Here is a 24807-nt window from a genome sequence, read left to right on the forward strand (position 1 = left end):
ACAAACATCTAAACTCTATAAAGTTTAGATGTTTGAAATGTGTGTGACTAATGGTTATCCTGCCGACAGTCTCTCACTTGACCAGTGGGTCTCTACAGGTGCTCCAGAGTTACCATGGACACCTTTATTTATTCTCCGATTCATGCCCTCCTTTCCTGACCTGTGTCGTTAGCTGAACAGGCAGTGTAAGAATTGGTGGAAATAATGCTGCAGATAAAATCAAAGAGCTTAGAGGAAGCAGAGTAAGCGTTAGAAACAGTCATCAGATCCACAACATACTGTTTAGATGAGAATTCAAAGATTTCACAGCTGGATTATCAATGACAATTCGAATATTTCTAACTGTCTGGTGTGTGAGACATGGTAACCTCTGCTGATGGATTTCAAGTAGGATTGAACTGTATTGTGGGAACAAAAAATTGCGATGGTATTATTAAATATTGTGATAAGAGTTTTGGTAATCTGCCTCTAGTGCAGTGTGTGTCCATTCAGCTAATCAAATTTATTAACCCAAGCACTTTAGTGGGATTGCTATTTTCACACTATGAATTTTGCAGCACTAACAGTAGTGAACAGTCCTGATGAAGCTGCAGGAATAACTTCAAAACCTGAATGACCGTTTGATGTTGCATCTTCCTCCTCGGGGCTTACAATGAGTCTCCCATTCACCAACACAAACTGTGACAGCTGTTGGTGAAGTTGCCCATCTGCCATTAGAAGCAACTTTAGATTTATTGCTTTTATCAGGGGAGACTTGGGCTGGTGGAGAGGCCAGGCATTCAGTTGCATTAAGTGCGATCTAAGGGAATAGAGATTCCTGAATTGCCATAATCATTTATTGATGATAATTAATCTTTCAGCTTAGACCTTAATAAAGCTATTAAATTGTTTTAAATTCAAAAACTATTAAGAACTTGACCTCCTCCTTTGCATAATGTCTGATTGTGAGAATAAATGAGTGCTGAACAATGTCCTGCTGTGTTATTCCACGGGCAGGAAATCCCCATTGACTTGATTGTGTATTATTATTGTATTATCATCCGTCTTTGTTAGTGTTCACACAGTGACATGCACAAATATGTGCATGCATTGACAAAAACACACGGACACATGCAGGGGCCTGCACCTAAATAGAAAATGACAACAATAATACATAAAGTTATGAAACCCTCATGCATGCACAACCTCAAAAAAGTCCAGCACACACTTTGCTTATGTTTCTTAGACCAGTAGTTTACTGTTGAACAAACACGGGAAGAGGATATTTACCGTTTCTTCTGCTGGTTTATTATTTCACAATCCTATCGGCTAACAATATAAGCATCACAGTGAAACACAGCCTTGCTATTTTTTGTTTCTTTTGTTGAAGTTTACTTTCACATCAATCTACATGATCAGAAATGAAGGTTGTGATTAGTTGTAATGTGCAGTGAATGCAATTTAAGCCATTTCATTTTAGTCTCATCTATATCAATCACTTTTATTTGACTTTAGGACTGGTTCATACCCAAAATATAAAGTGCCTTGCAAACATATTCATAATCAGTTTTTAGCATTTGTCGTGGTATAAACAAACTGTAGATTATTGGGACTTTAGATGAGCAAACACAAAGTATTGCAAAATCAAGCAACACAATATGTGATACGCATAAAATCTTAAAAGAAATTGAAGTTTGCATTTGTATGGTGACAAAAACGGATAATATATTTTGAAATTGCTGTACTTTCACAACTTATGCTTTGGATATTAATGCACTAGATAAATATTGCAAGGTGAAAATGTCTAGATGTACTCTGAAGTTGAATTATTAACTTGCTACCCTTCCTTGAGTCACATCCTTGAGATAAGTTCTATAGAGTTTAAGTGGCTCCACTTAAACCAGCTTTGCTGCATTCATATTGCAATGCGCAGAGTACTAAGCCAATATTTGCATCCTCAGCGTGCCAATGCTGAGACAAATGATTTTAAATCCAATGTTGATGCACGGTAGGTGGTCTTTACATCTACCTTTTAATTTTCACACTCCACTGCTCAGCCTTAATATGTCTTTCTGACTCAGCCCTAATAGCTTCCTTCCTAATCCCTTCAAATGACAGCCTGGCAAATAAATCAACATGTTTAGTGTGAAATGTTTCCAATTAAACAGGACGTTTGTTAAGAAGCATTCACGGACACCGCTGGATCCCTAATTGTCTGGGATGCCAGTGCGTGATGCATATTAATTACGTATTAACCTCTCATTCTCAAATGGTACACATACACACACACGCATACATACTTAAATCCTTACAGACGCATTAGTGTGTATTGCATATTAATTACCCATTAGCCTTTGCACCATGCATTAAGAGCTGCGTGGCATTAGAAAGACAGCCTGCCCAAGGGCAACATGCAGACACTCACACACACACACACCCACACACGCACACACGTTACTACTATAAACTGTCTTCACAGGTTGCATTCACAATGAGGAGTGAGTCATTTCAGGAATCCATCCATGACCATAACAAACTACACCACAGGAAGTGTGTCTGTGTTTTCAGGTATAAATATAAATTAATTTATGTGATTTTAACGTAGTCAAATGATTTAAGATGCCCATTCTAATCTAATAATATGTTTAACACAATTTATTTGAACAGGAAATAGTCTTAAGTAAATAAATTGTATAGCGAAATAAGTAAGTATTCTTAGCAAAGGAGGTGGCATTAATGCTTGAAGTTATGCCTTTAATGTATCTTTTGTGGTAGTCGCACCCCCTTATGGGCTCAATGGTCCGAGTATGGAATGTAGTGATTGTAGATGGACTGTGCACTAGTGCACTAGACTAAACTGAGCTCAGAGTTTATGTTTGGGACTGCAGTGACTAGTAAAGGATTCATTTCTTTTAAGATAATCTCTATGTGATTTAGTCATGTTCCTTATGCTTTTCCATCATATCAATTGATCTGACAAAATCAGGGTCTGAAGTCGACTCATCAATATTAATATTGGCCCCATTCTTGACTTGTTGTTTCCAGCACATCCGAGAAAAAGACTAGTAACAAGATAGTCGATTCTGTGTAAAACCAAGGCTTAAAATATGGGCTTGACATGAAGACCTACCTCAAGAACTGCAATACAACTGTAAGCTTTTTAAAATAGTACACATTGTGGGATGTATATAATGTTGGGTGAAAATCAGGTTTTCCCAAATGAACAAAAAGTATTTTTCTGTCCTGAAAAAAACAGAAGTACCAACTTGTTTATGGTAATTGCTTGATATTGGAGTCCTACTACTCTAAAATGTTCATGAACATCTTAAAGTTATTTTGAAATACATATGACTTTATGAAATAGCAAGTTCAAATTGAATTTAACAGTCACTACAACATTCATTCAGTTGTTCTAGTTTTATCATCAATGTCCATCAAGGTTTGTTGGGTTTGCCAAATATCAAGCAATTTTTCCTATGAAAGCCTTGTTCTCCTGTGTAGGCGTGTGTGTGTGTGTGTGTGTGTGTGTGTGTGTGTGTGTGCGTGTGTGTGTGTGTTGGAGAGAGATTTCGAGGTGAGACTCAGAGTGATCCAGGGCAGAGGGAGAATTTTTCAAGAGTAATGTTCCATGACAACAGACCAAGGTTCCGTCAAGGTGAATCAGAGGCATTGCTGCCTAACGACTTACACACACACACACACACACACGAACGCGCCCACACCCACAATCCCACCTTTCCGCCATTGTCTCCTTTTTTTTCCTTCTTTTGTGTCCCTCCTGTCTCATTCTTATAAACCTGGCCTCTATCTCTTCCTGTCCTATTTCACTTTTAACATTGTGTTTTTCCTCTCCTTGTCTTTATTTTGCTATCTTCAAACCAGACATTAAATTATGTAGGTGCTGTCTGCTTCAAAACAGCTATTCAAAACCAACATTGGTCAAACAAGCTTTTAATTCTGTGGACAAAGAAAGAAAACGCATAGCTCTTCAACCACTTACTTTCAACTCTGATACTTACTACAATGCTATAGAAAATATATGTCAAAACATACAGATTTCTTCAACTTTTAGCTTTTGTGTTTAATTCAAATGTCTCAATAAGCAATGGTGGACTTCAGACAAAAATATTTAGACCAAATACCAAATGTATATATTTTTAATAACTTCATTTGCTACGAGTTAAAAAAGCTATCCAAACAGCCTCAACAATGACTCAATTGAGTCATTGACTCAATTGATTTGGCTTGGTTAAACCAAGCCAAATCAATTCCGATTAAATTTACTTTCAGTTAGACCTGTAAAACAATGCAAAAATACTAAAAGATATCAAATGTTAAGGCTTGATCTAAAGTTTAAGATTAGGATTAGCAACAAAGTCATTGACATCTTACAGTACGGACCAGTTACAAAGTCATGTAAAACATTTTAGATTCCAGTGAACTACAGTGAGAGCCAGTTTAAGTCACAGTTTATGAATGTTTTAAAAACAGATTTTGAAGTTAATAATCTATTGCCTTACAATATGAATGACTTAAATTAGCAAATTGTGTAACACTTTGTCTAGCTTTCATTTCTAAACTACAAAATATCTGTGGACAACCTTTTCCTGTGTAGTTGTTTTTTTTTTTTTTTTTTACGTCTGTCTGGGTAAGCCTCCTATATCAGGAAGAAGCTAAAAAGTCAGTGATTGATGGACCTGAGGTTGAAGCCATGGCAACAGATTGTTGATGTTATTCCTGGGCGTTGTAATTCTAACTGCATAGTCCTCCTGTCTATCTGCCCCACTTAGATCAGCCATTGGGTGTGTGTGTTTTTTTAAGAAGAGCAGTATGCTGTTTCTTTGCTTGTTGTTTATGTTTGTTCTGTATGTGCTTCACTCAGGGACCCATAATTGTGCAGCAGATGTAAGTGCAAACAATTTGACAGGTGCAACTTGTATATCGCTGAACTGAAGCCTTTGAAATAGGCTGGAAAAAAAACAACTGTAAGGGAAATGCCTTACTTTTTGATGAAGACAATATAACAGGAATAGTGTGACAAGACTGTGTGGGTTCACTAAAACAATAATCCCAAGAGAAACATGAGAAGAAATCTCACTTCAAAAGAAACAGAGGTAGAAGTGAGACAAATCCTTGTTTCCTTTTCAGACTCTACCCTTGTTATCTCTAATGAAAAAAAAAAAACAACTTAAAATTCCAACTAAAAAACTTAAGGGGTAAAAACAGACTCTTTTACATTTGTACTCTTCTTTTAATCTTACGTCTCTCCCTGAGCCTGCCTACTTTTTACTGTTTTGAAGTCTCTTCCTCATCTCATTTTTCCTTCACTGAACTTCTCATGTAAAACTCTTTCTGTCTTTCAGTGTGCAAAATGGGGTTTTACCGCTCACAGCTGGAGACTTCAGACTGCAGTAAATGTCCACCCCACAGTGTGGCCAGACAGATGGGGGCCATGGCCTGTAGCTGTGAAGATGGATATTATAAGATCGACTCTGACCCTCCAAGCATGGCCTGCACACGTAAGGGCTTAACACCTATTTTGTTTTCACAAATTTACTTGTGATGTGGGACACTATGTATGGACTGCTATCAGATGTTCTTAAAATAACATGAAGCGGAAATACTACGATTTCACACTATTTAATGCAGACAAACATTTTTTGACAAATACACCATCTGCAAGATTGACCAAAAATGTTGACACTCCTGAGAATGTTATCTAAACCAGCTGACTAGCAGTGATCTGCCCCAGGTTAAGGTAACTTCAGATGGAGAAAACATTGATCAATCGCGCATCTTGCTTTTTGTGCACCTTGAAAGATTCAAATAGACTATCCATATGTAGTTCAGTTTCATTTGGAAAAGTCTTGTCAGTTTTAAATAACTATCCTCTTTAATTCTTAGCATACAATATATTGATTGTACGTTTGATACTCTTTCCTGCAGTCTTTAGTTAATAAGATGGCTAACTCATGATAGCCATCTGATAGATAACTAATTGTTTTTTGTGATGATGTATTTAAATTGTTTTTTAGGCCCTCCCTCTGCACCACGGAATGCAATTTCCAACGTCAATGAAACCAGTGTCTTTTTGGAGTGGTCCATTCCAGTGGAGACGGGTGGCAGGAAAGACATCCGCTACAACATCCTGTGCAGACGTGTTTTACCAGACGGCAGAGGACTGGAGGAGTGCGGCCCCAACGTGCGGTTTCTGCCACGCAGACTTGGCCTCTCGAACACCTCAGTGATGGTGGCTGACCTCCAGTCGCACACCAACTACAGCTTCCTGTTGGAGGCCATCAATGGGGTGTCTGAGCTTGCCAAAGACCATGCAAAGCAGTATGTGACACTTAATGTGACAACCAATCAGGCAGGTATGTTGCATCTCATTTCTGTTGTGATTACTGAGCATTGTCAGACTTTACATGTGCAGTTTACGTTCCAGTACGTCTGGTACAATCGCCTTTTTTATACACATATTGTCATTGAGAGAACATTAGCCATGATAAAACCTTTTTCCTGTAGAATAGAATATTATTACTTGCTGCCAACCATTTTTTAAATCTTCTGTCTAATCAGCCAACGCAGATTAGCATGTCTGCTTCCAGGAACAAATAGCCGAGTGTGAAAACAAAGACTCCAGATGATCAAATTATCACAGTATTTGTCCAACAGATCTGTCGCTGTATTAATTTTCACTTATGTACTGTTCCTGTTAACAACAACAACAACAAAAAAAAAATCCCTTGCTGTCCGATATGTCATCAAAAAAGCAGCTTGGTCCCTTCATTTCGGGGAGAAACATTCCATAAACAAGATTCACAGAAATCTGTGGCATAATGAATGTTCCTGATTTGCAAGCTGTTGTGTGTATGGGTTCTGTGTGCGGTAGCAGGTGTTATGCTGCTTTCATGCCAGCAGTGAGAAGTCATTGTGATAAAGCAGTTTGTTAACTGTAGGAAAAGAAATACTTTAGGCACACACTCCTGACCAAATGTCTAGTAAAGTGGCTAAATCCAATAGACCACCCTGATGTTGGACAATGGAGAGAAGCATTACGTTGATGTGACATTTGCTTACACACCCACCTACACTACACTTGTTTTGCTTGGTGTCAGTTAGCATTGCCAAAATTAATTATATTTAAGTGCAAGAATAATGAGACAGAATTTATTTTTTTAATGCCTTTGAACAATGTAGAGAACCTTAGAGAATGATTTTTTTGGATTTTGTAAGCTTCTGATTTAAAGTTAATTCAGAACATTACACTTGTAGGTGTATTTAGGTGAAAACTGTAAACTTGCTTCCTTGTGTGACACCAAGACATCAGGAGAATGGCAGAGAGGGTCAAATAGTGGAATAAAAGCCATTTTTACAAAAACAAAAAAGAAAAAAAACCATCTGACTATAGTTTTTAGTTGACTGATAAAAGTATAGTCAGACTTAGTTAGAACCAAAGATTTGTTTGGCCCTAATGACTGATTTTGTATTTAAATGAAAAAGGATGAGGCTTCCCACCCTTTCAACACTACCCCAACTTTAAAGCACAGTGGTGGCAGTATCATATACTTCCTAAAATAAATGGCATTAAGAGGAAAGAACCAAAATCTTTACCCAAACCATAACTTTAAATAAAATAAAAAAATATATGAGGAAATGTCATAAATGTCTGAATTTGAGAAAGGTTGCAAAAACTTTCTATCTTTATCACATTGCATCTCTCATTGCTTTGACATTTAGCAAACATGAGTTATTTTTTGTTCATTCTCGCAGGCCCAGGAAGTTTAGTGTGATTTAATGTCAGACTCAGCAAAAACATGTCGGTTTTTTCCTGTGCATATAAATGTATGTTTATATTGTGTCATAGTTGCTTTAGGGCTCCTTTTTGAAATGGAAAAACAGAGCTCATATTTGCTTTGGTAACACATTATCATATTTATAGGAGGTATGCACTTGTGTAGCTTTTATTTGCTTATAATGATCTGGTTAGCTCACATCATAATGAAATGAGAGAGACACGAGATTACAGTTCTCCTCCCCTAGGCTTCCATCTGGAGGAAAAGTGAAAAAAATAAAAAAAACTGTGTTGAAAGATAGGGTTTGCTGCGTTTTGCTGAACAGATGGCATGCTGGGATTCAAAGAACAGTAGGTAGTATTACTAGCAACCTCAGTAGGAGTCGTAGTGGTTGAAAAGGGGCAGATCGCAGATATGGTATGTGTTGAAGGCGGATGCCTGCAGATAGAGACGGAGGCAGATGGCTGTCTAACAGTCAAGGCTGCTGACAGTCCTCTAAATGTCTTGTCACTACGGCTGTCAGCGAACTGAGTGGATTACACTGGGCTATAAAACTCAATTTCAGGTTATTGAACTTGTAGCTGGATTAGCCAGTCACACAACCAAATGGAGATTTGGGATTAAGTTAGATTACACTCAGGAGACACAGACAGATAAATTGTGCTGCTCTTTGGTAATGGGTAGGTTAGGCTTGAGTTGCGGTTAGTAACCTGATATGGCGCTGAACTGTTTTTAAATTATGAGCTATTAAAATCAGAGCAATTGCGTTTAAAACAGTTAGATTGTTTAAATGAACTTGAGAAAAGCCCTGGATATGCGTCATGTACCAGACTTTGTATCTTTTTACCAGTTTTTTCCTTAAAAAAGTGCAACAAAGTTCACAGTTTTATGGTCAGTTTTGATCCAGATAGGAGAATTTAACAGAAGGATGAAAAAGAGCACATATTTTTGTTTAGGACTTGACCGACCAATCACTGATCGAAGTTGATGATCAGCAACTAAATTGACCATAAAAGAAAAAGTCAGGTTTATTTGTATAGCACATTTCAGCAGCACAACATTTCAAAGTGCTTTACAACATAAAAACATCACAGAGGCACCAATTGTGAAACAAGCGATAATCATTACATTTCCTCAAATGCTACCTTCAAAATTTTTCAACAGACCAAATTTGGTCAATAGACTAACAAACTTGGAGCAACAACAAATTTGGTCAATAGACCAAATTTGTTGTTGCTCCAAGTTTGTTAGTAGTTGTATAGAAAATGAAAAGGTTACAACGTTATCAAAGTACATACCTTAATTTTCATTGAATACATATATTATTAACCATATGCATTACACGTGTTCAATATTGCAAGTAAGTTTTTAAGTTGCACCAAATATTTTTGCAACAAATAAAACAGTACTATCTACATGTTGGGGGCAGGGCGGCAGTGTGCTAACTACACCAAAGGGAGATGAGAGCAGAAGAAATAAAATATTGAGATAGTCTGAGTCCTTTTTCTAAACTGGACTTTCATATTTTTGTCGAAGCGCAAAAAACAGTCAGGATCAGTAAAGTGAACAGATTCTCACTTTGGGATCAATAACACAAGGTAATCCCCTCAAGTCAGTTTTAATCAAAACAAATCATGCTGTGTGAGCTGGAAAATAAAATTGTCTGCACAGCCAGCTGTGAGGCAAGTGCTTGTAGTAAAAAAGTGCAATAATCAGCTATATTCACTAATGCTACGACCGGTTCCTGCTATCTTTTTTCCTCATTATATTACCTGAAGGACTGTATTGGAAGTGTACATTATCTTCTTGGTATAAAACGTGTCACTTGCTGTAGTGTTGACACTACTTGAACTTGACAAGCATTTTGGCATTCTTACAGGGGAAAATAAAAAGTTCCACACAGTCTTTAACTCGCCATCCTAACTGTAGAACATGGTGGGAGTGGCTTCATGCTGTGGGAAGGTGTTTTTTATTAGCATAAAAAAAATCAATCTGGCCAAAAGACTACAAAAAGTGAGGTTTTTTTGGAGGTCCACCAAACAGCGGGACAAGAACGACTTAAGTGTCGGAGTTACAATGAAATGGTTTAGTTCAGAATATTTATGAGATTTTTTTTATTATTTGCAAATAGTAGTGGCCACAAATTTCAGTTCTAAGTATCCAAAGCTGGTAGAGACACACTTCTGAAGACTGGGCAGACAGAGGAGGAGGACGGTGATCGTTTTTCAGAATTGCATTTGTAAAAAATTATATAGTAAAAATTTGTAATAATTATTTTCGTTTCAAAATTCAGCCCTTCTTTTTGTGGATGAATCAGATAAAATCCCCCAAAAATGAGGTTCAGTTGGTAGATGCAGTTTGACTCTTCAACGGCATCAAAAGCCACGCAGCACCATCAGATAGAGAAACATTGATTACTGCTGTCATTTTGATGCCACTAAAATCCGTCCTATTAAATATAACATTACACCTCTAGCGATGTTTGTAATGAGAGGTTTAACTGCCTCTGATCTACCAGCCTTTGACTCAAAAGTAATTACCTTGTGAGGACCTTGATCACTGAGCACACGGCAAATTTTTTATTTTCAGTCTGTGTGCTTGTGCTTGTTGTGCTTTGGTGGTGGTAGAAAGCAAGTCAGACAGAATTCCTGAGGGACATGGGAGCGAGAAACACTGACTGCTGGGAAGACTTGGAGGACCTGCTGTTTGATGTGTGCACAGTGTCACATGTGATAAGAAAACCATGAAATAGCCGATTTCACAGCATCTCTGAAGTCTTGCTGCATAATAAAGTGTCGTCGCGAGGAGGTGATTGAGGAATGTGAAAAGTTGGGGAGGGAAGAGAGAGACATGACTAGGTAGAGGCAAAGGGAACAAATTGGAGAATTGATGTGGAGGACTTTGATAGAAGGAAAGGTCACAAAACAAAGAACAAATAAGAAAAAAGCATCTTCTTGCTTTTGGAATGTGCTTTAGAAACATCTTGTTCTTTAGTATTAAACTTGGATTTATTTTGTATCCAATTTTTAAATAAAACAAATATTACTTGGTTGTGGAAGTTCCTGTGGTTTTGGTAATTTCAGTAATTATTTATGTAAACATCAAAATGGATAATTGATGCATTTTTTTAATTTCAATACATGTCTTTCACACCTTATTTTGTTTGTTTCAAAAATTTGTGAAAACCTACATATTTTGGTACTGTGCTATTTTCCTGTGAGAGTCTCATACCAGCCCATCTGTATTTTGCACTCTGGTAATAATATGCCAAAGTGAGTAGATCCCTGCTGGCCCATTAAAAAAAATCTCCACGTGAGCAAAACCTGCTGTTGTAATCCAAATTTATGGCCCAAAACTGGCTTTGGAATGTAAGTGAAATAATTTTAAATATCACATAGCCTCTTCAAAATTGTGTTATCTCTCACAACCCACAGTTGTAATTATTCTGAATTATGTGAGATAATTACGCAAAAAAAATCCTTCTAAATTGCTGGCTTTATTTTGGGTTATTCATGTAATGTTCATAAATGTAGGGCCATTGTGTAAAAATGTACATGTGCTTGTACACGAGTTAAGCTGTTGCTGGCTATCCATCAAATAAATTGTGATGCATTGCCTCTGCTTGTTGACAGTGCATTTCCTCCTGCTGTAGCTGTGTGTTCGTTGTTGGCTTCCATACAGAATGGGAAGAGGGATTGCTGGAATCCAGTGTATTGGATGGGAGACTGTACAAAATCAAAACATGAGTCAGAGGGCAAAGAGAAAGTAGCAACTAATTTTTGTTAGTAGATAAAGTTGCTGCAGCCTGTGTGAGTCTTTTCTTAAGAAAAGAAAAAGTTGACAACAAAGTTAAGCCTTTCAGATGAGCAATATTCTTATTTTGGCCTTGGTTGCAGTTTCAATACTGCCTCCTTTCTTTGACTTTAGTGAGCTGGCAGAGAAAAATAAATGATTGAAACCAGATATATACTGTACATACACTGTTTAAAAAGACAAAACCTTTCTTTTGCCACTGACATTTAATTAGAAAGTTATTTCTCTATGCTAAATGCAATTGTACCTTCAAATTCACATTCATTTCACATTACTGCCTTTAAACAATTTGGAAAGGCAAAATCTGAGTAAAATGTTTGCAAATCTGAAACATATAAATATGTACAGATCTTATTTATTTTTAAATGCAAATGGAGCATGACAAAAATTATGATTTTGTGTAGGATGTCATTAGCAACTGTAAAATGCAGTGCGTGAGCCAGACTGCTGGGAGCCTCTTGCAATCCAGGCTTTGTTGCGAGCAACACTGAATGCCACATGTGTTCCTCTCCTGTGTCTGCTACCTAAATCGCCTGATGGCAGAGGTGTGTGTAATGTTCTGTGCACTGCTTTACCCATGCAAAGTTGTCTCACAGCATTGCTCTGTGCGATAACAATGTTAAGGGGGTCTTCCTATCATTTTGGAACGCAGGTACAAGTGAATGTCGAAGAAATAATTAGATTTTTAGTGGTGACACAATGTCTACCACTGCTTTACTTAGTTTGTATGCAAAGCCAGAGCCAGAAATGCAGGGATTTCAGGATCCCTCTCCAGTTCTGAAGTATGTGGGTGGCAGCATCATGTTTTTTTTTACTTCACAAACCAAGTGGCATCATGATAAAAGATAGTAGCCACATCTGAATTGAAGCTTGGGAACTAAGGGGTGACCTTAAGAACACTGAATTTAAGAAGTCTAAATTGTTTACAAAATGGTTCAAAAGAGAAATATCTTTTAAGAATGGTCAATACAAAGCCTTGATCTCAATCCTTTACACTATTTGTGGACTCTAAACGTGTGCAAGCACTAATGATGGAGAAGCTTGTGGAAAAATACCCAAAACATTTGGTCAAAGCCATAAAGTTTAAAATACTACATAGTACTACTACATAAATACTACATAATCTACTACATAGATAATTCTACCAAACCAAAGAAAATCGGGGTAAACGTATCAATTTGAAGAATGTATGAACATATTTTTGTCATTATTCTGGCAATAAGTAGTTTAAGAAGAAATTGACAAGACTAACTGGTCTTAAAATGGGAAATGTGGTCATATTTGATCTTATTGTGGTAAAAAATGTTTTATAGTTTAAGTAAATATCATTTTTCATCTGTGTATAACTACAGATATAAAAACATGATGTCTTCACTTTTGAGATAACATTGCAGACAAAACATAAAGCAGTAGCTGGAGGATATAAGCGAGTATTTTATTGATATTTTATATGTTTAATTTAAAAAAAAAATGTCTACCATGTAAAGCTTCCCCTAAGAACTCCAACATGCATTTAATTGACACACACATTAAATGGTGGCTATGTAGCTGCTATACTGCTGTAGATGATCACCAATGAGAAGGCAGGGATAAGGTTAAATCATGATTTCTAATAAAGGCTTCTCCCATCCTCCTCTCTGATTTATTGTGCCCCTATCTTTCTGACATTCTCCAAGAATCATTAAAAAATAATAAACCAGTTAGTCTAAGGCCCGCATTGATTTTTGCGATGATGCAGACAGATAGAAGTCTGACAGGGTTATGTTCGGCAATGTAATAATGTGCTTATCCGGAGAAGGCCATGTACTCTTCCTCTGAAGTGGTTTCTTGCTTGCCTCTAACATTTCTCTTTAAGAAAAAATATTTATTATCACCACGAGTCTTAGGACAAAGAGAAAATTAGCATTATGGCTGCTAATACTAGCAGCTTCAGGTTCACGCCAGTCGCTGAAGCACGTTCGTGTTCTGCATTACTGTTCTGAAGTTGCTCATTAGCAGGTTTAACAGGGAGTGGAAGTGTTTAAGCGAAGACGCTTCTTCACGCTGTCTTCTCTGCTGCTAAAATAAATGTGTTGCTTGGGCCCTGCCAACACTTTTTCAGCAGGTCTCCTTCTCATCTTCTCACTAATATTTTGTTTCTCAGTATTTTTTTTTCACTTCCCTCAATATCATTTTCAAAACTGTCCAAATCTTCTGTCGCGTGTTACTCTTCTGCAATTCCTACTAAAAACCTATTTTAAATTACTGTATAGATGTAACGATCAGAGCTTTGGTGAATGTGATTTCTGACTAGCATATTTGTAAAACTCTGACCTGCCATTACTGATTTTAGCTGTTTTTAATTTTAAAACTTTATGGATATATTAAAAATTAATTTATCCTAGTAATAAAAAGGGTTGAGTAACGACTTCCACAACCAGTTGTCTTGTCAGAATGACCAGTAGCCTGTAAATAAGAGGTGTTGACTTAGTGGAAAAGATTGGATTCAGCTTAAAATCAATTGATTCTGATCTTTGGTCTATTCTGCATGCATATCTAAAGTACTTTACAGTTTAAGCAAATTAATTTAGCTAATGTTTAAATTTGGACACACCAATGTGAAAATCTGGGCCAATTTTAGATATCAATTTTGCTGTAGATACCAATATTTACCTGTATTATATATCTTTCCTTCCCCTTGTGACACTATGAAATAATTACTGCTTAATCACTGCCACATGGTCAAACAAAATGCTCATTGCCAACCCCCTTTCCACTCTCACTCTTTCAAAACATGTACACAAACTGCAACAAGATGGAGGTAAACATATTTTTGTTGCTAAATTCAGAGCTGCTAAATCTGAAGTATAAATTGCTGACTCAAATGAAGAGGGCACATCAACCTTCAGAACGTGATGTTTACAAAAACAGACTGGATCAACTTTGATGTCTTCTAGCGTCAAACGAAAAATTTGCCTACAGTTGCAATGTGTGTACATGAAAGACTAAGAGAAGTAACAAACAACTCAACAAAAGAGCAGTTAAGGAATATACTTGGTTGATAACATTTGATGATTGAATCCTTTTTCAGTACCAAGGATTGCTGCACAATTAACTCCCTGCTATTATGAGCACAATGCATCATAAAGATTATTGCTCTAAATGTATGCATGTTTTCTGTTTTCCTGTATTTTGCTCTAGAATATTTCCACAGAGTTGGCACACTGCTCACTTGCCACAGCAAACTATAATAGTAGCTGGTTTCCGAAACGAGCTTTAGCCAAATGTATAAACTTGAGTTAATCTGGTAAATTTGATACATCTGTTTATATGCAATTTGAGATTTCCTTGTATAATGTTTTGTCTTGGTGTAAAACATTTCTTTTTCCAGCAAACACAAACTCCCCAGCATAAAAGCAACCAAAAATATGACTTAAAGTTGCAAATGTCTGGCGTCTGCTTCAAGCATTATGCAAGTATTTGATCAAATACTCCAAGATTTTATCTATTCTGCAATAAATGCAGTAATGGATATGCCCCTTGGAGCAATTAATGTGGCATACTGAAAAACATATTTCGTCATTTTTTAAAAATCTGTCCATACTGCAGGATGATATGGCTCAGCAGTAGAGGGGCACAACGTATGCTCAGCCTACACTCTTTGAAGTAGATGTTGCAGGTTCAATTCCCAGCCTGGTTATGTTACTGCACGTCGTCCCCTTTTCTCTTTGCACTGCTTCCTAGCCAGCTACTATTGACTAGAGGCAACCGCTGCCAAAACCTTAAGAAAATACATCTTTAATTCTGCTAGAATCACCAGTAATCAGTTAGAAAACTTTTTTTTCTGGTTTTATAAATCCAAATGTAAACTCCTTTTAGTCCTGAATAAAGGATTTTACATTTGATTATTTATTATAATCAAATGTAATCAATTATGACAGCACTGAACATTGGATCCATTTTTGCAGGATTTAAACTTTTTGGTGTAGTGTTGATCATGATGCTTCTGGGAAAATAATCCTTCTGACATCACTGAATCCCTGCCTTTATTCCATTTAAGCAGTGAAAGTGTGTGTGTGTGCGTGTGTGTGATGTGGTCTCTAGTTTCAGGCTTTTAAGATGTTGCAGATAGCACTTCTGTGCAACCATCCACTCAGGATTTAGTTACTGTGTTTGTAGCAATGATTTATTCCCTGTGGAGTTCTGCTGAGGCTATTGAAACCCAAACGCTGTTTAGCATTTGTGCAGAAGACAGGCATTGCACGCGCACGGGAACATGCACATACACTCACACTCATACGCCACCAAGATGTTGCCTGGGGGAGCATTTTGCCTGGTTAAAAGCTCTTTATGTGTCAGAAACTCTCCAACTGTCCCTCTGAGAGACGGCCGAACAGCTTAGGTTACAACTGGATGGCTCTAAGATTGATAGAAACTCGCAAACTTGGCTTACTTTGCCTCAAAATCGAAACAATACCTGTACTCAAAAGCAATAATTGAAAGTGAAATGATAAAAGAACCGTTTTTGTATTTTTTTTTTTTGTTTTGTTTAAGTTTCCGTCTTGAAAGTTTGACAGCATCCAATAAAGGGGTTGCCAGGTTTTGTAGCTTCAGGAGACGGTCCCACCTAGACGTGAGCAGGCGCCGAATTGACTTTCTGGCCTCATCAAAATGCACCTGCTCCATTTCAAGATATAAAGGGTGTATATAATTAGATACAGGTGCATCCAGCTTGTAAACATCCTTAAGCAGTAAATCTGCTTTCAGAATCAATATCTCTTGTTAAATTAGAACTCAGTGGACCGAGGAGGAAAACCTCAAACAATTCTGGATTCCAGGAGACTTTTTGGTAAGAAACCTGAAGGAAAAACATAAGGCAGTATCCTCCCATTTTAAGAAGTAGTGAAATTCTATTTAAGGTCTTGGCAACTTTGCTCAGTTCTTGTTTTTTAAATTTATGGAGGCTTGAGTTGTTTTCAGTTATGTCAAGCCAGGCCACGAAACGATCATTTTTTGCATTGCCTGACAGAAACAATGAAAGGCAATATAATATTTGTGAACTGTTGTAATATAGCGTAACAGTATATTTCTGTGTTTGCAGCACCGTCCCCGGTAAGTGTAGTGAGAAAAGGCCATACAGGAAAGAGCAGCATCGCCCTTTCATGGGCAGAACCTGACCGTCCCAACGGCATCATCCTCGAGTATGAGATCAAATATTTTGAAAAGGTAAGGGTGAACAATTTATTTATTCCTTGACTCCTCTTTTCTGAGATTGAAAACTTTTATGAGAGTGGAAGAGTTTTGGGTTAGTGTTTAGTTTAGTGATGTATGTTGCATAAATATGTCAATCATGTCACTGAGATCATTGCAAAGTACAAATATAAGTTTGCTGGTGTTGTGAAATGTGTTTTATTCTTAGAAATGGCTGCATTTTTCTATTTCATACCTTTCTCTTAATATTCTCTGAATATTTCTGACTGAATGTGAATTCCTTATTTAAAAACAGGATTTCCAAGCATTTCCATGAAAATGGACTTCAGAAACTGGCTTTTAGAACAGCAAAATATGTTTGCTACAATAACAGTTTATATCAAAACATATGGCCATTATCATGCCATATGTTAATCAATACAGTAGCTTAGTACGAAGGTTTTCTTGACTAGTTTGACGTTTTTGATGATGCATATTTTTTTTCCACTGGATTAAGGTCAGCACAGCAATTCGATGCTTTCATCCGTATCACTGTTTCTCTTGTGCCCTTCCTCTTTTCCCTCTGCCTGGTTCTAATGTCTTCTTTTATGGAAGGTCAGACTAAAGGTTCACATGAGAACACAGTGCAGTTTGTGGTCAGTGGTCGGCTAATGGCCTCAGGCTTAATGGAAGGAGCATTTAGTTGTGTTTAAACCTGATGTGGTTTCAGCTTGAAACTGATGCTTGCACACAGGGATTAAAACACATTTGCCATACACACGCACCCACATGCCCACACACATCACAGGTGGCCTAAGTACATACATTCTCAAAAATCTGATTGGAAAAACAAATGCTTGTAAATGAATGTCATACTGCCCACCATACTGAGAGATTAAAAGCTAATGAGGTGGATTTAATGTCTTTTCTCTGCCTCTGCTACAGGAGCAGGACTCAAGTTATACCATAATAAAATCAAAAGAAACAGAAATGGTGGTGGAAGGCCTGAGACCTTCGTCAGTCTACATCTTTCAGGTAAAAGATGCCTTCAAATAATAAAAAAAGACAATTAGTAAGGTAATTGGTATTATTACCACGTGAACTTCTCTGCATTTTGTCATGTTAAGACCACAAGCTTAAACGTACTTTATGCACATAAATACATTAAAATTTTAGCCCATTTCCTCCTGAGAAAAGTAGCTCAATTTGATTTAGGTCTGGACTTCAACAGGACCATTCTCACACATTATTACACTTGGAATTTTGCCTGCAGATTGTAAAATTTAGTTTTTAGTCTACTTTGATAAGAACTTTTTTACTGTGTATCTTGTCTGTATTACACAATAGAAGTGACTGAATGCATTTTTCTCATTCCTGAAAGGACAGATTTTCAGATATGACTATGAAGAGTTGTCCATTCAACTGATGTTTGCACCTGAGCTATAAATCTCTTAAATAAAATCCAGTTAAAATACATTAAAGTTTGTGGTTCTAATTTTAGAGTTTTTAAAGTAAAAATTATATGATTAGTTTTGCAAAGCAATGCAATAACAAAACAGATGTTGTTATAGGGATAGATTGCAAAAAGTAGCACCTGATTTAAATCGCTTACACAGGATCAAATTCAAAATAAGTAAGGCAAACATGAATATGGAAATGTTTACAATGATGCAAATGATTCTTGATGATGCATCGCAGGTACGAGCCAGGACCTCAGCAGGCTATGGTGCATTTAGCCGACGTTTTGAATTCCAGACGAGCCCTTACCGTGAGTACATCAGAGATGGGAGGGCGACAATGCAATCAACAATAGGTGCCAGGTGCAGCTTTGTGTGCTTGCTGTGTGTGTCTAATCTCACATCTTTTTCTTTTGGCAGTAACTGCCACCAGCGAGCGTGCTCAGGCTTCGATAATAGCGGTGGCCATCACGTTGGCGCTGGTTCTGCTGGCGGTTGTTGCTGGATTCTTGCTCAGCGGACGGTGAGGCATAAATAAATATGAAGGAAAAGAAATGAAGCATTTAAAGTTTGGATGGTGGGGGGTTAGACATTAATTAGCATTTGCAATAATATATAATAAACATGCCCAACAATGCTATTTTAACTTACAGCATTATGCACACTGGCATTGTTTGATTGTAGTTTTATTTTGTGTGGTCGTAGCTGTTTGGAAAAACCCATCTCTATGTTGGTTCATGTTGTGTAGTCTTTATAGCATTTGTCTAGGGACAACAGTTCAACAATGTCTGTAGTAAGGTTTTTTTTGTTTGTTGTTTTTTTTTTACTCTCATGAGGTAGTCAGGTGGGCAAAGGCCAGCCACTGATCTTTTTTTGCAGATGTAATGACACTCTTTGCTTTCTTTTGATGGTGCAACTCCTTCACCACAATAAGTGCAGACATGCTGAATGCTTCAGTATCAGACGGAAAGTTTCTTAGGAAGAGTTCTATTTTGGTGATTACCAAAATGATATATTTGTGTTGTCTTAGAATGGGGGGAAAAAATAGTTAAATTGATCACTGCTAGCAGTTATGAGGACAGAACCTATAGAGGATTGTAAATATAACTTTTGGGACTGGAGTTGATCGAAGGAGTACTGCCTTCTAAAAATGGCTACTTAAAAAGAAATGGAGATGAGAGATGGATCAATGTTGCCTGATACTACAAATGCATAAAGTCTATGAAAATCTGAGGAAACTATAATTTTAAAGCTGTTATGACTACATAATCAATCACATAGTCTCACACTAAAAGTTCATTTTAATTCATATATTTAATGGTGGGGAGTTGGGAGAGTGAGGAGATGATGTTTTTACCAAAAACAAGATTGGTAACTTTGTGTTATTAAGTTAAAAAGAACTCACTTTTTAACTTAAACACCTTTAATTGAATCATCGTTATGATGGTCAAAGAAAAAGTATAATTTTGTGCCTCGTGGACTATTGATGTGTTAATTTGGTCATGTATTTTGGTTACTTGCTCTATTAAAAACATACATTTTAATAGAAATAAGTTTACCATATTTTTGCTTAAAATGTCATTGTATTTCTAATATCTTCTTACCTTCTCTTAAGCTTCCCTGAACATTTGTAAGAAAATTAAGCTCACAGCATCAAAGACCCTAAACCACACAGAAAAGTGGGAGTGAGTTTCTTTCCCACATGTTATTTCTATGTCTTATGCCAAATGCCCCTGGAGCATTTGCTTCAAGTTAGTCTCATCTAACCAAAGCTCACAGTTCTAGTTTAAGTCCCAGTAGAGATTCACAAACTGAACACATTTGCCTCGGTGATGGTTGGACAGAAAAGGCTGTTTTCCCGCATCAGCATATAGATAACATCAAATAAGGTTTGTAATAAAATATTCCTAGAAACTCTGATCAACTACAAATCATCGAATGTAAATTATAGAAATGCTTAAGTTACATTTATCTTTAATAATGATTTAAGATGCAAATAATTATTCTGCCTGATTTAATCTAAACACATTTTTTTAGCCTGGATGTTTTTTTGCACTAAATAAAAGTACACAAATTACGAGATGTATTTTTCAGCATTTTTTGCTGTTAGAATATGCTCCTGCCATAAAATATGAATTTATGCAGACGGTTTATTTTTTTACATCTTCTTTTTACAAATCTTAACAAAAGAGTGGAAAGCACTATATGTATGTACTTGGAAGGCTGCCCAGGCATTAAAGGTGCTCACACCTCTTTGCTCAACCTCCTAATAGAGCACTCTCCATCAGACACTGCAGACAGCCCTTCTTCAGTACACCCTGCAGTCTTTTCTTGCCTGGCTGACCAACACATTTGGACATTATTCCAATGTGTGTGCGTGTGCTTGTGTGTCATTGTGCTCAATTGTATTTAAGTACCAAAAAAATAGTTAATCAGCTTCATCCAAAACAGTTGGTTGACTTTTTTTTAACGCATACGAGGCTGTTATTCAATCAACTCTGCAAATACACAAGAGACATGCCTGTTTATTTTACTTATTTATCTCTATTGACATGTGCAGTGTTTGTGTTTGCTTGTAGGATCACATTAAAAACCCATCACCCCGTTTAATCTGGGATATCTGTGATTATCTCTGATGCCATTTGTCTAAATATCAACATACGGGAGCCGTCTAAGCACAAACACGCGCGGATGTAAACATGGAGGCAGCATACAAATTAATTCAGGCTTTGGCAGTTAAGGTTAAGACGACCCTTCTCACATGAACACTACAGGACAAGAGTAAGTGGTTACAAAAAAATGTACTGCTGGCCCACTTGATTCGTTTTTTTTAACATATGACCTTTTGTTAGAAAGTAATAGGTCTTTTTCAAGTGAACAAAAAAGTCAGTGTTGGTTTTGTTGAGGGAAGCTTTTTTTGGACAGCTGTATTATAGAAAAACTGCACGCTTATGTTTGTGTTCAAACTGCTGTGCTTTTCAGCATTTTCAGCAATAATCTTGAGCAGCTTGAAATGTGGGTTAGATTTATAACTGAAAATATAGAAAGGATTTTCTGCTTTTCTGTGTTCACTTGGGACTCAGTCATTGGCTATAATATCTGAATTCAACTCCTGGGTTTTATACTTTATCCTTTTATATCTCTGAGTATTTTCTGGTTTCTACAATGGAAATGTGTGTGTGGGGGGGCATGCGCGCATATGTGTGTGTGTGTGTGTGTATATATATATATATATATATATATATATTACAAATCATGCACATTAAAATGAAATAAAATTCAATGAATTACTGCCTTATAAATAACAGAAGTATTTCTTTAAAAAAATTTCTGACAAGTTTGTATCAATGTTGTCTTTCATTCATTAGGCGATGTGGCTACAGCAAAGCAAAGCAGGATCCTGAAGAGGAAAAGATGCATTTTCACAATGGTCACAGTAAGTCTTAATCAGCCTGAAATGTAGGGTACACCAATAATATCAGTGTATGCACAAATCCAAGTTCATCTGAGGTTTGCACCGCTAAACATGTTTAGCGGCAGGGTCAGACAGTGGTCATGTCTCTGTTTATCTCGGTAAGCCCGAATGTCTGCTAGCAGTGCATATGTCACTGCTGTGTGCCAAGAGCTATTTTCTGAATGACATCCATGTTAGTAGAGGACACATAATGCTCTGAAGCATTATAGGTTGTGGCAGCTTAATGTATTTGTCCATATTTTTGGCGTTGTACCCTGCTATCCATCTGTCAATTCCTGAACCAGCTGTAATGGATATAACAGCTACAACAGAGAACATAAAGGAACCAGTATAGGATGCAGTCAAACCAGTTCTCAACATAGCTTGGCATAGATCTGTCTGCAGTTTGTCAAAGGCTCAGAATAGGATTCAAATTATTTTTTGTTTTGTTTTGTTTTGATGAGGTTCTCTAATTGGGGAAATGTAATGAAGAACTGTTGGTGAATATGCATAGGGTATTGTTAAGATTTTACATTCAGCAAAATAATCACCAAATCTGCAAAAGAGTAAAATTATGAAATTGACTGAGACTTTTCCTATGTTAATTACTTAATCAGTATGCATTTCCCTCTTTATGAAATTGGAATTACCAGTCATCTTCAAGTAGACTTTTGTTGACATTAGTTGCAAGAAAGTAAAGAGAAATCTAAATGCTCAAAGAGCTTTTCTAGCTAAAGCCCTTTTCAGAGTTTCAGAGTTTCCTTAACGTACAAAGCACTAAGTTTGTAAATCATTTCTGATAATATCAACTGCTTGAGGCAAAATCAAAGTGTTTTTAAAAAGAAAGAAGTAATATGGCGAGCACCATTTTATTGCTTTTTGTTTACACAGCCTTAGTTTTGGTTTACGTGTTTTGTTCACAGTACGTGTTTTATACAGAAAGTTCATTGGGGGCGCACAGCTTCAAAGCTCAATTTCCCATTTAAATATTCATCAGCTTCCTGGTACACAACTGCCCAATATAAACATAACTGGAGTTTCAAGGTTTCTAAAGTAACATTTACATAAAATCCTATGATGTTTTTGAGACTGGAGTTGTTTCAAGGCGGCCCCTTTTGGTCTTGCCCACTCAGGCAAGATTCTTGCTTCAGCATCCATCACTTGGAATTTACTGTATGAAAGATTTCTACTGCTCAAAATCTAGTAAATGATTTTGAGGTTTTAGCAGAACTTTACTATAAAAGTCCTGAATACTTTGTGAACAGATGTTGGAAAGCATCCGCCACAGTCATCTGATAAAAGATCTGTTGTAGTCATGAATTATATAAAGAGCTTAGCTCAAGTCCTATATGTAAATGGTAATTGTTTAAATATCTATAAAAAAAAGAGAAGGTGGCAACATTTCGAAATATGTCAGATGCATTTTCACTGGATGACCCAGAGTGCAAATCAGAAATTGTGCTGTGTTTTTTTTCTGCAGTAAAATTCCCTGGTGTCCGTACTTACATTGACCCCCTCACTTATGAGGACCCCAACCAGGCAGTGCATGAGTTTGCACAGGAAATTGACGTCTCATGCATCTCTATTGAAAGGATCATCGGTGCTGGTGAGTAAAATCAGCGTGCCTGTCTCAGTCTGTTCATACCTTGAAGATGAATGGGTTCTTATTCAGAGAAGGAAGCTGATCTAGGTATAAAAATGAATAGATTGCTTTATTTATATATTCTGAGTCACTAAATTCACTAGAGTGCTTAAAGTTGTAAGGAATGAAAAAAGCAAGTCTTATTTCCCTTGATGGATTGACCTAAACTTTTATACACCATGTTTTCATCTGTCTCATAAATCTGTATGTTGCATTTGCAGTCAGATTTACCCAATATTGATGGATCATTTAACACAACAAAGCAGCTCCTCTGGATGGCTGCAACATATATCAGAATCTAAAAGAATTTATTCCGAATTGCTGTTACTTTTAAAATAAGAACAATAGATTGGCACTTCTAATTAGCTTTCATATATTAATATTATACCAGTTTCAGACATAGGTCAAGTATTGCACCTATTTATGGATTTATTTAAACTTTTTTCTTATTTTTCCATTTTCAAACAAGAAGATCATTTTTGAGGCCAACAAGGATGTCTCTTCTTTTGCTGCAGGGGAGTTTGGTGAGGTGTGCAGCGGACCCCTGAGGCTGCCTGGCAAAAGAGAGATCCAGGTTGCCATTAAGACTTTGAAAGCAGGCTACACGGAGCAACAGAGGCGGGACTTTCTGTGGGAGGCATCGATCATGGGCCAGTTTAACCATCCAAACATCATCCGCCTGGAGGGAGTCGTCACCAAGAGTAAGTCACCTGAATGATTTCCAAAGCTGTTTTTTTAATCCCACCCTGAACTTGTGTAATTCCCACGTTGCAGTGCCAAAAAGACAAACAGAAGAAAAGGTATTATTGAAGACTAGAAGTTTTCAATTACTCCTGAGACTTTCTTGTTGGTTATGAAGCCTCCACTCATGTTTGGAGTTTCTGTCAGCCATCAGAGTGAACATTATTTTTAATTGATTAGCTGCTGCGGCTTTATGATGTGTATTATCAAAATTATGAGCAATTTTGATAAGAGTTGCTATTAATGAAAAATAATTCCTAACTGTTAAACATGTTTTTGTCAGTATACTATTTTATTTTATGTTAGAGCATTTATATTTTGTCCTCACACCTTTATATATTACATAATATTTCTTAGTAAAATGTGTTTTTCATACCTTTCAGGCAAGCCTGTGATGATCATCACTGAATATATGGAGAATGGATCACTGGATACCTTTCTAAAGGTAGGTGTGAGAAAAGATCAGAATTCACAAAAGGCAGGTTCATGGGGAATTGATGGTGAATAAAAAAACAAGAGTGAAGAGAGCTGATTCGGATAATAATTGGAGTCATAAGTACCTTGTTACTCACAGTAGAACAATGTGTACACACACTAGTCTGTTTCATGTGTTAAAAAACCTATTTTTATGGCTCAATGATTCATAGGTGAGAGTAAAGTGGTTCAACAAAAAAGCAATAGTTTTTCAAAACTACTTTAGAAAAGAAAATAAAAAATAAACTACCTTCAGTAAGCCTATCAAAAAAACTGATCAAG

General features: G+C 36.8%; 1 protein-coding gene across 1 annotated transcript in view; it reads left to right on the forward strand.

Moving 5' to 3' along the window:
• epha5 (EPH receptor A5) overlaps window positions 1-24807 on the forward strand; it is a 63375-nt gene that overhangs the window by 24894 nt on the left and 13674 nt on the right. The window contains exons 4-13 of the mRNA XM_014470581.2: window positions 5343-5498; window positions 6015-6353; window positions 16669-16793; window positions 17703-17792; window positions 18456-18525; window positions 18635-18737; window positions 21583-21650; window positions 23149-23274; window positions 23826-24011; window positions 24435-24496. Coding sequence (XP_014326067.1) covers window positions 5343-5498; window positions 6015-6353; window positions 16669-16793; window positions 17703-17792; window positions 18456-18525; window positions 18635-18737; window positions 21583-21650; window positions 23149-23274; window positions 23826-24011; window positions 24435-24496 — 1325 coding nt within the window. The remainder of the gene's footprint in view (window positions 1-5342; window positions 5499-6014; window positions 6354-16668; window positions 16794-17702; window positions 17793-18455; window positions 18526-18634; window positions 18738-21582; window positions 21651-23148; window positions 23275-23825; window positions 24012-24434; window positions 24497-24807) is intronic.

This window comes from Xiphophorus maculatus, chromosome 8 (assembly GCF_002775205.1).
Source record: "Xiphophorus maculatus strain JP 163 A chromosome 8, X_maculatus-5.0-male, whole genome shotgun sequence".
In the NCBI taxonomy this organism is placed as follows: domain Eukaryota; kingdom Metazoa; phylum Chordata; class Actinopteri; order Cyprinodontiformes; family Poeciliidae; genus Xiphophorus; species Xiphophorus maculatus.